The sequence below is a fragment of the Papaver somniferum genome, chromosome 1 (genome assembly GCF_003573695.1).
Source record: "Papaver somniferum cultivar HN1 chromosome 1, ASM357369v1, whole genome shotgun sequence".
Lineage (NCBI taxonomy): Eukaryota > Viridiplantae > Streptophyta > Magnoliopsida > Ranunculales > Papaveraceae > Papaver > Papaver somniferum.
Genome location: NC_039358.1, coordinates 231408309 through 231422050, shown reverse-complemented (window position 1 = coordinate 231422050; position 13742 = coordinate 231408309). Strand labels below are relative to the sequence as shown.

General features: G+C 35.8%; 1 protein-coding gene and 1 long non-coding RNA gene across 2 annotated transcripts; one reads left to right on the top strand and one right to left on the bottom strand.

Annotated features, from left to right (window-relative positions):
• Window positions 1–2335: 2335 nt before the first annotated feature.
• Window positions 2336–2701, bottom strand: LOC113338447. Its single transcript, XR_003354782.1, has 2 exons — window positions 2633–2701; window positions 2336–2542 (listed from the first exon to the last, which is right to left on the bottom strand). It is a non-coding gene; the product is annotated as an uncharacterized LOC113338447 (long non-coding RNA).
• Window positions 2702–12407: 9706 nt separating this feature from the next.
• Window positions 12408–12977, top strand: LOC113272083 (putative protein TPRXL). Its single transcript, XM_026521990.1, has one exon. It carries the CDS (start codon window positions 12408–12410, stop codon window positions 12975–12977), a length of 570 nt encoding a protein of 189 aa, XP_026377775.1.
• Window positions 12978–13742: the final 765 nt, after the last annotated feature.

Genomic DNA, 13742 nt, shown 5'->3' with positions numbered 1-13742 from the left:
TATTTTGTAATTAGAGTTACACAAGGAAATTGGTCTGAAATCTGCGGTGGTGGAGGGGTTATTGTTCTTAGGGATTAACGAAAGAAAAGTATGATTCATTTCTTTTAAAAGATGTTTGGAGGTAAAGAAACTCTGGACTGTTTTCCAGACATCTGTAATAAGAAGATCCATATTTTCTTTGTAAAATCTAGGCGGAAAACATCGGGCCCTGGAGCAGTCCAGGGGGTCATTTGGTTTATGGTGTCTCTTATCTCTTGCTGGGTAATTGGTCTAAGTAAGACATTATTATCAGCTTCAGAGATACATGGACTTATACAATTAAGAAACTCATTATTCCTAAAGGGATTAGTAGTAGTTCCTATAGAGCTAAAGTGATTGACCAGAAATTCTCAAGATTAGCTCTATCATAGATCCATTGGCCATTATCCATCTTAAGAGCACTAATGTGGTTATAGTGCTTCCTTCAATTGACATAATTATGGTAATAACTAGTATTTCTGTCAAAAAAAGTGTAAAACTCTTATCTTGATTTTTGAACGTAAAATTCTTCCTAAATTTTTTGCCAATGTTGTAAATCAAGTTCAACTTGTCTGATTTTCTCTATATTCTGAGTAATATAAGGAAGACTATTCAGATTTTGAAGCTCATCATTTAGAGTTTTAACTTTTTGGTCAATATTACGAAAATGATGGATATTCCAATTCTTAAGGTCATATTTAATGAGTCTTAATCAATTTGTAAGCTGATAAGGTGGAGAACCTCTGACAAATTTAGAGTATGCATTTTTTATGACATCTCTAACAGAGGGATCCTGACCCCAGCATTTAAAGTATTAATATGGCTTACTACCCTGAGTAGACATGGAAGTAGTCTCTAGGATAATGCAAATATAGCACTGCCTATGGTATCAATACAGACAACTTTCGTAAGTCCATAATGTTGTAGCCAAAGACCATTCCCTAACGCCCTATCAATTCTAGCAAAAATAAGGTTATCTCCACTTTGCATGTTATTCCAAGTATACTGAGTGCCAATGTAACCTAAATTAGAGAGGTCGGCACTATCAATAACTTGTTAGATAATAGGAAACTCAGTAGTGGTGGGTATAAAAAGTGGACCTTTCGTGATCGTGCATAGTGATATTAAAATCTCCTATTATAACCCAAGGAAGGTTAGCTCTAGACCCGATTTCCCCAATGTAATTCCATTGTTGTACTCTCTCATTGTGGTAAACGGAACCATAAAAGAAAGTGACAAGCAATTCAGGCTTGCTGGGATCGTCTCTGATAATCACATTGATCATTTTATCAGTGTTTTGGACAATCTGACAATCAAATCCAGATTTCCAAAGTAAGGCAATGCCACCAGCAAGACCAATTGAAGGATAAACCCAACAATGAGGAAAGTTAAATCTTTTTAAATAACCACACATTTTTTCAGAGTTATTCTTAGTTTCACAAAGGAATATCATTTCAGGGTTTTGAGACCTTATCAAATTCCATAAGGAAGTTCTAGTGGACGGGTTGCCGAAGCCCTGACAATTCCACGACAAGATTCTCATACTGAGAGAGAAATCAGAGCAACTAGAACTACAGTTATATAAACCAAAGAAGACACTAGTGATGGAAAGAAAGCAAAGAGGTATAAAGTTACTAATCTGACAAGCACGAAATAAGACCCAAACAAGATAACAAACATTAACTGGGATATCTATGTAGATAGGATGACCAATAAGACTGACAAACAAAGCTGAGAATACAATAAAATCAAACAAATGGAACTCAACAGTGTAATTTAATTGATTAAATTTATCCCAAACCAAAAAACCAAAGATAATGACTCTAACAAGACAATGTACCAATAATAAAGTAAGAGCAATAATCAAACATGCACAATTGAGCACTATATTAGTGTTAGCGATGGGAAGAGACCTTAAATAGTAATTATTGATGAGTGTTTTGTGAAATACCAAACAAATTTTTGGGAAAATTAGGGTTTGCAGATAGTAAACCTATGGCAGATTGATAATAACTAAGGGTGCACACGGTACGGTTCGGCTCGGTTCCTGCCCATGCCGAGTACCTATACCTCCCTAGGCTCGGTTCCAAAATTTTGGACCGGTACCTGTACCTTGTACCTCGGTTCCGGTACCATTCGGTACACGTACGGTACCAGGTACGGTTCCGGTACCAATCGATACTTTCTGTCAGAATTCAAAGACAGATTTTCCTGTCATTTTTCCAGACAAATTGAATTCTAGGTTGAAATGTTAGAAAGAAAACACACAAAAATAGTCTCATACGACATTCATAAAGTGCAAGAACACACTTTCAGATTCAGCTACCAAAAAACATTCAGTATTAATGTGTTCTTTCGGACTTACAAATTTGAAATAGCCTGATTCAATTTCACTATAACTCAACTCATACTAGATAGAAAAAGAGTCAACCCAAACAAGAAAAATTCTGGATCTATCGATTGGATCCGCTAGCTTTCTTCGCTTACTGGTCACCCGGAAGGGTTTTGATGATATCAGAATCACCTGGAGAACAGAACGGAAAAGAAAAAGAAGTGTCGGGCAAAAGAAGAAGATTCAGTAAACATATGAAGACAAATGATATTTCCGTCTCACCTGGATCAATGATACTAAGGCATGAAACACGGTAGTATCGTCCACAAGTTGTTCCCAAGTCGACATTGTCTGAAACAAACGACAAGGATTCATCAGCATGAAAGATAACTATTAACTCCGAGACAATTACGACACCGCCAACCAAAACGTTGAAGTCAGAAAGACAAATACATGGAGACATTATCAGCTAATTCCAGATGACAAAAGAAATCGGTTAAGATGGAACATCTACTTTATCCAAACAATTCATGTCCATCAAAATGGTACAATCCAAAATACTCAACAGGAGTTAAATCAACAAGAGTTAAAGCAACAGGACTAGAAAAAGTTGTGCATGCTAGATCAATAATATGGCTGGAAACTAACAACAACCTACAATGATACACCTTGGGAATGAACGCAACATGTACATCTGATAAACAATGTATGGTTACAGGGCAAAAGATTGATTGTTGCAAAACGCAAATAAGTCGCAATACTACTGACTCACAACATGTTTCTCAAGAAAACAAAGCTTAGCTGTTTAAATGCAACAACAATCCAAAACCCTAGAATTGGTCATGCAAATCATTATGTTATAAACTTATAATCAAACTAATGAAGCTCAAATTAAATGATACAGATGACAGATCTAGATTGCATCTTACCTAATCAAATGATTAAGGAATCAGAAGATTCAGAACAAATAGATCGAGATTTCGGGTACCCAATTCACTCCTCAGTCTAAGTTTAACTGAACACACACACAAAAGGAAGATAATAATCAAAATCAAAATTAAAAAAAATAATAAAAACATCACAGATTCACAATAATAATCATAATCAAAGAAATTTTGGTTACCTGTTATAGACTTCTAGTTAACTTATTGAATTAATCAAACAAACAGTGATGGATTTGGTGTTGTTTAACGTGTGTTCTTATGAACACAGTGATGGAGGAGGAGACTCGGGACAAGAGAGCGGCGAAGAAGAAGGAGAAAAAAGAAAATGAATCACTTCTGTTTCTAACCCTAACTTCATTCCTATATATACTAGATATCTACCACCATTAGATTAGATAGAAATTAAATCTAACGATCACAAATGATCGGTACACTCGGTACAGTTCGGCAGGGGATATGGGTAGGGCCGAGTACATGTACCTCCCTAGCCTCGGTTCCTATTTTTTCGACCGGTACCTGTACCCCCTTCCTCGGTTCGGGACAAAAACAGGTACGGTTCCACCGGTTCCGGGACGGTCCGTCGGTCCGGCTCGGTTCCTGTGCACCCTTAATAATAACTAAATAAGCAAAATTAGGGTTTATAAAATTAGGGGAAATGAAATCAAAGATAAAAATACCTTTTTAGCAGCCCCATGATATTAATCAGTGTAAGATCATCTTCAACTGCAGTTTCTGCCTCAACTTCCTCCATTTCCACACCATCCATGGGTTCGATTAGATTGCCAGTAGATGACTCGGATTGATTATTGGTCATGTTTGTAGCAGCGATTTCCAGATTGGGTTGATTAGAACGAGTGATTGGAGATATGAGAAGAGCTGGAATCGATTGATTGGAGTTGATGCTGTTTTGAAATGGTTCGGCACCACCTCGATATCTTTTGCTATTCCTTTCCTCTGAGTTATCCACATTTTCACCGATATTATCCACCAATAAGGACCCATCTTGGCTGGTAACACCCGTACTGGTGATAGGGGCACCCAAGCCATTCTCCCCATTCATGTTAGCAGCACCATTGTTTCCTTCAGGGGCAGCCCCAACTACAAAATCCTCTTCTTGTTCCAGACTCCAAGCTTCATACTCTTCAGCTGACATCGAATTGTAACTAGGCTTAACCTAGTTAATGTGATTTGTTCACAGTTGTCATCAGAATGATTAATGACAAAACATTGGTCGCACACATTGTAAGGTTGTTTTTCCCAGTGATACTTAACCTACGCTTCACCTCCAGACGCTGTTCTTAGCCAAGAACCTCTCTTAAGTGGGGATGTTAGTTGCATTCTGATCCTAGCCTTAACCAATCTGTCAATCCTTGGATGTGCATTTGGGGGGTCTATTTCAATTTTTTCTCCTCCCAAATCTTGAATAATCTCATCCACCATAGACACATTTAGGTGTTCTAACTGAAGATTTGTGAACTTAACAGTCCAATTTTGATACAGGAATTTAGTATCTGCCAGCGGAATTCTAGGATTGTAGATCTCTACAGCAAGCAAGTAGCCTTTTACAGTCCATGGGGACCTTTTGATAATATCCTCCTGCTTATTGGTAGTAGTGAACTTGAAAACAAAGAGATTAGAACCCATAACTTTTGTTTCCTTGTTTTTGTATTTCTTCCAGATCGCATTAATCTCATCTAAAACTTCCCTGACTTCCAAAACCTCCTGGCAAAAGATTTTACCACGCACACTTTTTGACCATTCATCCGATGCATTGTTAATAACTTGAGCAGAGCCGAGAGTTCTTCTTTGAGGTTTGGCTACTCCAATATTTGTTTGTTGCATTTGCGAAGTAATACTAGAGACTTGGAGTTGGGGATTAGTCGCCATAATAGGGTGCTGAGAGTTGCACAGGATGAGACAATTGATTTTGGGAGAGAACATGTTTTTTTTGATGTGAAGGAAACGTAATGACAAGGTTATGTACAAAAGAGATCCCCAAATAAGAAGAGGGTTTATGACATTGATGATTTTTAGGGTGATTATTTTTCTGAACGGCAACCGACCTGTATAGGAGTTTCTTTAGGCTAAAATTACGCCAATAACTAAAGATGGTAAAATTACGCCAAGTAACGCAGAAACGGCTGTACCCGTTCGTTTCTTGGCAGTGTAAGGGACTTTTCATCTTCTGGAACTTTGGAGGAGAACCTGAATACCGGTGATTGAACTTGAATGACGGTGAGAAATTTCTATCAAGATTATGACCAAATTTAAAGGAGACAACATTAGGCAACCTGTATGGAACCATCATGGAGGTGATGGAGAGCACAACTGCTGGAGAGAACACAACTGTCGGAGGATGCACCACTGCTAATATTGATTCAAAAAACTCGGGTTGCAGATGAACCACTACTGGAATAAACACCACTGTTTAAACTTACAACTGATTAATAGACATGGATGTTGTAACAAAAGGATTAGTTATCCATAAGGCAGAAAAGAACAAAGGTAATTATAAAAGTAGGAGAAACTTAGAGATTAAACGAAAAAAAGAACAAAGATCTGGATAAAAAAGAGATTAAACTTAAGACAAAGAATGAATCAAAACGCCAACCATATACACCATATCCCTGCTTAAGTGACGAGGGTTTTACACCTAGAGTTCTCATCTTTTTTTCATATCACTATATAATTTGCATTATCATTTAGAGAAATAGTTTTTCCCTATGAATTCAATCTTTGGCATTGAACAGTATTCCATTTCATCTGTTTTGTCAGAAAAACACGTAAAAAAATTTGAAATGGCCATGCAGGTGTCTCAAACCTGCGACGTTCGCGTTATTAGCACGACGCTCTAACCAACTGAGCTAATGGGCCATCATTCTTTAAGCAGTTTACCTTCCCTATTCAAATCATTTGTACATTCTGGTATGCCGCCAACTCTTATGTTGGAGTAAAGTGTGAAATCTTAAACTAGTTTGCCAAAATTCTTCTCTTTATCACCATAAACATAAGAATTAGACGATCTATAGTACTCAAATGCACATTCCAACACATCTAAATCTTAAAAATGACTTTACTGGTAAGCAAGAGAGTTTTGATGACTATCATCTTTTGTAAGAGTATAGCTGCCATTGCAACAATTCTCTCAGGAAAATGGAAACACATTCATTACAATGAGGTGAAAACCAAATAAGTCAAAGATGACTTTAGTATGTGGTCTCTTGGCATCTAAAATCGGCCATCAGTGCAATTTTCATGGTGGGAATCATCAATATTTCGATTGATCTCAGACCTTCCAGTATTTATGTCTCATTTTATATCTTTACTTCAACTTTGCAAAGAAACAAAAGAGAATATGCAAAAACTGAGTTTTCTCTAAAGAGGAAAATAAAAACTTAATGGAAGGGGAAGTTGGAAGAAACTGTAATTTGGTGGAGATGCGTAAGGGAATGACTCTGGAAATGGACTGCATTATGTGTGGAGATGCTGTAGAAACGGCAAGTCATCTTCTTCTTCACTGTAAAGTGGCTTACAAACTGTGGTTAAACTTAATTTCTTCGGGTTGGTGTTGGATTTCTCCACAGTCTTTGTTTCATTTAGCTAATGGTTGGCATCAGATGTAAACTTAATTCCTTCAGGTTGGTGTTGGATTTCTCCAGTCTTTGTTTCATTTAGCTAATGGTTGGCATCAGATGTTCTTAAATCATAATGTGGAGTGCTGGAATATGATTCCTGCTGCTATAGTGTGGGTGATTTGGAGAGAAAGGAACGCGCGTACTTTTGAAAATAAGCACATCTTCAAAACAGATTTTGATTTAATCATCGAAGCTAAATCTCTGGTTATTGCTTGGGCTACAGTTTTTGGGCATCATATTATCTCGACAAAGGACAATTGGGATGCAATTTTTTCCTAATTCCTTTTCTTTTTCTGTTTTATTTTTCTTTCTTTGCTACTACTTGTAGCTCTTTTGTACATTCTTTCTTTCAATAAAATCTATCACTTCCAATCAAAAAAAAAAAAAAACTGTAAGTTGGTGTGCTAGAACGGCTCTTTTGGAGTTAACTCGAAATGGACTTGACGAAATTATCCTCGAGAAAGTTAACATGTCGACAACTAACTCAAATGATTTAAATCACTGTCAAGGCGAGAAATAAACTATTACTTTTTAATAATTATTAGGGGGAAAGTCGTTTTTATTAGAAGGAAAGCTAATTTTGGGGTGGATTTCATATAAATAAATAAAAAACCCTTTACCCCTATTATTTAAACTGCGTGTCAACCTATAATCGGGTTTAGTTCTCGAATAATTTCAACACCTTCCACTTCCAAAGTTAATGATCTTGTTTAATGAAACGACAATGTCACATTTGTCTATATTATTTTTCTTTTTCGTTATGGTACTTTTCTGTCTCCACTCTTGATCCTCCATTTTATCTACTTTGTCCATATATGGAGTTTCTTCATATTCTTGGTGCCTCACAGCCAAATGGACAAGGCTATATGCCACTGGTGCATGACAATGTTGCGACATGGAGTTATTGATTTTGGAGTGTTAGTGACTGTCTGCTGTTATAAGAGAATAACATCTAATTAGTGCAATGTAGGTCAGGTGGTTGATAATTCGCGACAAAAAATAAATTAGTATCAAATGCTTGTTCCCAAGCACTGAAACGAAGAAATTTTTATCTTCGTTTCCATACCCCAATTAACCGAAATGATCAAATATCACAGTTCATGATATGGAACGAATTTCAATTAAACTTGGTTTTCTCTTTGTTGCTGCTGTAATTGCTAATGTGATTTAATCTCTCTGTTAAAACTCCCTTGGGAAACTCCTTGTAAGAAATTCACTATGCCCATTATGATTGCTGACAGACAATAATATTTCTAAGCATCACAACCAGTTGATCAGTAAATGCATTTTTGTTTTTATGAGCTTGGATATATCTCACCTTCGTCATAATAATTGTAATTTTCCACGATAATGAAGTTAACTTAATTGAAATTTGATATAAAAAATCAATTAAAAAGGGTTTATAAATCCACCTCGAAACCAGCTTTCCTTTAGTAAAAATGATTTTCCCCTTATTAATTATCTACTTTTCACCTAATATTTTTCTTCTGAAATAAAATGCACCTAAAATATAAATGCACAATTGCACATTCATGTTGGGAAAAATCAAAGCACCATGGTAAAGCTTGCTTCTTTTCCGGAATATGGTAAAAGCTTGCTTCTTTCAATTTCGTAGAGTTTAGTTTCATGGATGCCTACGTCATGGCTTATTCTTTAGCTGCTTACCACTTTTCTGTTCATCGCTTACTTCTCTTTGTTCGTATATCACTCAATTTTTTAGTAAGCCTTTTCTTCCTTTGTAGTTGTTTTTTTTTTCCTAGCTCCCGAACTTAATTCAAAAATAAGAAAATAAAATGTCGGGAAAAATTACCTGCAATTTAATCAACGCGTCTTGATAATTACATGTGATGGGTTATGCCCAGGGCCGTCGCTGAGCATAGGCCAGCTAGGCGACGGCCTAGGGGCCCCATATCCTAGGGAGCCCCAAATCACAATCTTTTCTACCTATAATTAGATACCAAACCTAGTTAAAATATCAAATTTTGGGCTTATTCCGCTAGTAGTCCAATACGATTTAACGTTTCTTCCAGCAAATTAATTGTGTATTATTAAAGTTACTAATATGGTCTTTCGCTATTGTTTTTGACTATTTTATTATTTTCTCTTCTTTATTCGAAGTTTCGGGGTTTTGTCTAATAACATTCATAAGAAATCATACTTCTACAGTACGGTTTGAATCAATTTTGATTATAAGAAATGATAGTTTGTTACAAGGACCTCTCGAGTATATATACTCGGCTTTTCGACTCTCAACATCATACACACTCATGGTTTTAAAATCGTACGAGTCACTCGTTTCAAATTATTTCATTTCGCTTCAGATCGTTATTATGAAATGTATCTTCTTAAAATCGTGTAAGATACTATATTTGATATGATTTTTGACTTTGGCTGAGAGTTTTGACCAGTTAAATTGTACTAAATTCGAAAAACTTAACTAAAACTAAACTAGTGAGTTTTTCAAACTCATGTTCTGTTGCCCACACAAGCCTAGCTATAACCATTGGGCTATGTCTTGTTTTTGTGAAATCTACGAGTTTGTAATATATTTGTATATTTCTCACTATATAAGTTTCTCCATTATATATTTCATTTTATTTATTCATATCCACTCCATATTAATTTATACCGCAAATATGACAATTCAATAATCGACCATGAATCTTCGATTTACGATTCAATATACTATTCAATTCTTAAAGTATGAAAAATGATTTACGTTATATTTACGATTTCACAACCTTGCACACACTTGTACGCCTCACACAATTGAACTCAACACACATGTCTGTTATGATCTGCAAACTCTTATGACATTTTATTATGCTCCAACCTCTAATTTTTTTATTTATTTTTAAAAAAAAAGGAAGATTAAATAATGAAATCAAAATAAATATTACCATTTAACAATCATATGTAAATATTGCTAATAATGCAAATCAGGCAGCCATTGAAGTCGACATTGTTACAAAAAAGATTAAACAAACTTTTAATATGGTATATTGAGATTGTTATAATAGATACAATTAATTACAAACTCTATACGAAATTATCTCGATACTTCCACATATTATGGGCAATGTAGGAGGCATCTCTATTTTTCCCCAGGGGTAGGATCACCACTTCTTAGCTTTCAATTCGTCTATGACCATCATATTAAATGTAATAACTCGTCCTCCTCTCTTTGAAACAAGGGACGGTTCCTATTCAGTTGTATTGATAACTTCGCATGATAAAGGGAAGGAAGATCAATCTTTATATTTTTTTAAAGCATAATATTTGTGTGATAAGCCATATTCTTTATATTTTTAGTGTTATCTTCTGTAGCAAATTTTATTGTTTGAGAGTATATTATGTTTCATATGAAATCACAAGTAAAAAGTTATTTTTCTTATATAGGACCCCACTTCCATAATTTCGCCTAGGGCCCCCAAATACTTTGCTATGGACCTGGTTATGCCTAGCACCATCCGCCAACTACTATGTCAATGGAATTCAGAAAAATTCAGGCATGGGTTATACCTAACACCATCTCGTAATTTTTGGTATTTCATATGTTGTCTACAAATACAATTTCCATGATATAATTCACCAACATTCCGTTTAATCTCATCTTTTTATAGTCATTTTCATTTCTTTTTTATCATTATCATATCAATTCTGTAGAGAAACAAAATGAAGCGTAAAATAAACTTAAGTTGCTAACTAATCAAATGAGGAGTTGGAGAAAACTGTAGTTTTCGTCCATTTGGCCGGATTGGCTCCAAGGCACAGATTCTTGGTACCTCAATTTCAAAAATTGTCGTATAACTCACGGTGCTAGTGTTGATAAATTTGGTACCTTAAGCTCAAAAATTTCTATCAAATTAACTCTGATTCAAGGCTCTGAATGTTTGATAACTCTCTATCACGATCTAATGGTTACCTGTTGAGGTTTCAGGTTTGGAAGAAAAAAAATTGATGATATTGTAAAGAGAAAAAAAAATTCATCCAATTGGCTTTTATAGATTGACTTAGTTAACTACTCCTTGATTATCTTTGGTCTCCCCACTAGTCGAGAATGAATTCTTCTCTCTTTTCTGTTTGTGCTTAGTGTTTCTCCTTTGTAAGGTGTCATTAAACAGTTTAGATATGGTTGGTTGTGGTGAACTCTTCAAAAATAATTAGTAATTTAATTACTTACACTTAATCATATCATTAATAATGAAGATAAGGAAGGTGATTAAGCCACAACCAAATATTTTGATTCGGAATATGACCCATATACAGGCTTTGAGATCATTTCGCATGGCAAATCTGAATACGAAAGTTCAAAAATCCCATGCCAAAAAAAAATACACGATGAACCTATTAACGATATATTTGTCATATATTCGTACCACCAACTATGTAACAATATCTTTTGGTCTTCCTATTATGTATCACTATAACAATAAGTCTTAGTCTTCCAGATTCGTAGTTTACTTAGTTAGCTTACTTAGTCTTTGATTATCCTGATTCATTGTAAACCCTACTGTAATTGTAACTATATATAGCATTGAATGGAATAACAAATACTTCAGAGTTGTGAAAACAAATACACTATCTTCTAAATTCTTTATGGTAACATCGTGCTAGGTTAGATCTGAAACCCTACAATCATCCTAGGTTAAATCCTACACCCTACAAACATCCAATTCTCCAAAAAATGGTAGACGGTGATATCACTCCACCATCCAAAACTTCAGAAAACTCAGAGAAAGGAAAGAGAGTTGATGATGAAAACCCATATTTTCAACCAGATAGTCCTTACTACGTACATCCAGCCGACAATCCCACCACTGTTCTTTATCAACCAGTTCTTTAAGGTGAAAACTATGACACTTGGGTACGAGGGATGCACAAATATTTGAGTTCTAAAGCCAAGACAGGATATATAGATGGTACGATCAACAAACCAACGAAATCAGCAGATATCCCTTATTGGCAGCGCTATGATGATCTTGTTGGCAGCTGGGTCTGCAACTCTTGTGAACCAGAGATTGGTCGCATCATCATGTCTTTCGATACTGCACATGAGATGTGTACTCTTTGGGATCAGTTGGACTCTTTCCGTCCTCCCACACAATGCATCTGTCACGCAGGTAAGGATCATATTGAACAAAACGATCAATATCGTGCAATGGATTTTTTGCAGGGTCTCCAAACTCGTTTTTCAAGCTTGAGAAGTCAGCTCCTTGTCACTGAGCCATTTCCTTCTACTGCGAAGTTTTACTGAATATTGCTAGAGCTCTCCGTTTTCAATCAAATCTCCTATTACGTTTTTGGGGTGAGTATGTCTTAACTGCAGCATATTTGATAAACAAAATGCCTACTCCTATTTTGTCTCATAAAACTCATCATGTGATGCTACTATCCACAGTGACGAACTATTCTAATTTGAGAGTTTTTGGTTGTCTATGTTTTGGTCGAAACACACGTCCATCTCACAAATTTGATATGCGTGCTAAACCTGGCGTTTTTGTTGGGTATCCTTATGGTCATAAAGGTTACAAGGTTTATGATCTTGAAACAAAACTCATATATACTTCTAGGGATGATGTTTTCTATGAAACAATGTTTCCTTTTTCTAATGAGAATCATTCTTCCACTCTGCCATCTCCTAAGTCTATTCCATCATCTGAATATGCTTATTATGATTCAATTTTAACTCCTTATCAAACTGATAATTATGCACAGTCACCTGCTTGCCGTATGTCTACACCATGTGACACTGCACCACAAGATAGCTCTAGTCCTGAGCATATTAATGTGACACTGCAACAACACACATCTTGTTCTACGGCACCAACTGCAAGCTCTAGTCCCGCTAATCTTTCACCTATTCCTCAATCCACATCTAGCCCTGCTACATCTGCGAACTCTACACAGCATCCTATAGCCGATACTATGGCTTCATCTACTGAGTCTGATCCATCTCGATCTCCCACAGTTTCATCTCATAAAATTGTTTCCGATTCATCTCCTTCTCCTGAGACAGTTTTGGCTCCATCCGTGCAAAACTCATGACCCACTCGAACTAGAAATCAACCATCATATCTGAAAGATTATCAATGTCCTTTGACAAATTTACACCAGCTCATAAAGCTTTTTTAGCTGCAATTGTTCTTTCTGAAGAACCAAAATCTTACTCTCAAGCTAAACTATGTCCCAAATGGAGAGCAGCTATGGCCAAAGAAATCCTCGCTCTTGAAGCCAATAGTACTTGGATTTTGGTTGATTTACCACCAGGAAAGACAACTATAGGTTGTAAGTGGGTTTTTAAAATCAAATTCAATGTAGATGGAACTGTAGAGAGATACAAAGCTCTTCTTGTTGCTAAGGGTTATACTCAGCAAGAAGGAATTGATTTTTATGATACTTTTGCACATGTTGCGAAATTAGTCACCATGCGATTATTGTTATCTGTTGCAGCTATCAAAGGTTGGGCCTTACATCAACTTGATGTCAATAACGCATTCCTTCAGGGTGATCTTGAAGAATAAATCTACATGAATCTTCCTCCTGGTCTAGGACAAAAAGGTGATCCTAAAGTTCTTAAGCTTAACAAATCTTTATATGGCCTTAAGCAAGCCTCAAGACAATGGTTTGCAAAGCTTTCTTCTGTCTTATTATCTGAGGGTTTTCATAAATCTCTATGTGATAATTCTCTCTTCACATATCATCAAGGAAATATTTCAATTTTTGTTCTTGTATATGTGGATGATATCATCATAACTGGTACTGATAATGATTTCATTACTTCTCTTAAATCACGACTTGCATCCCATTTCT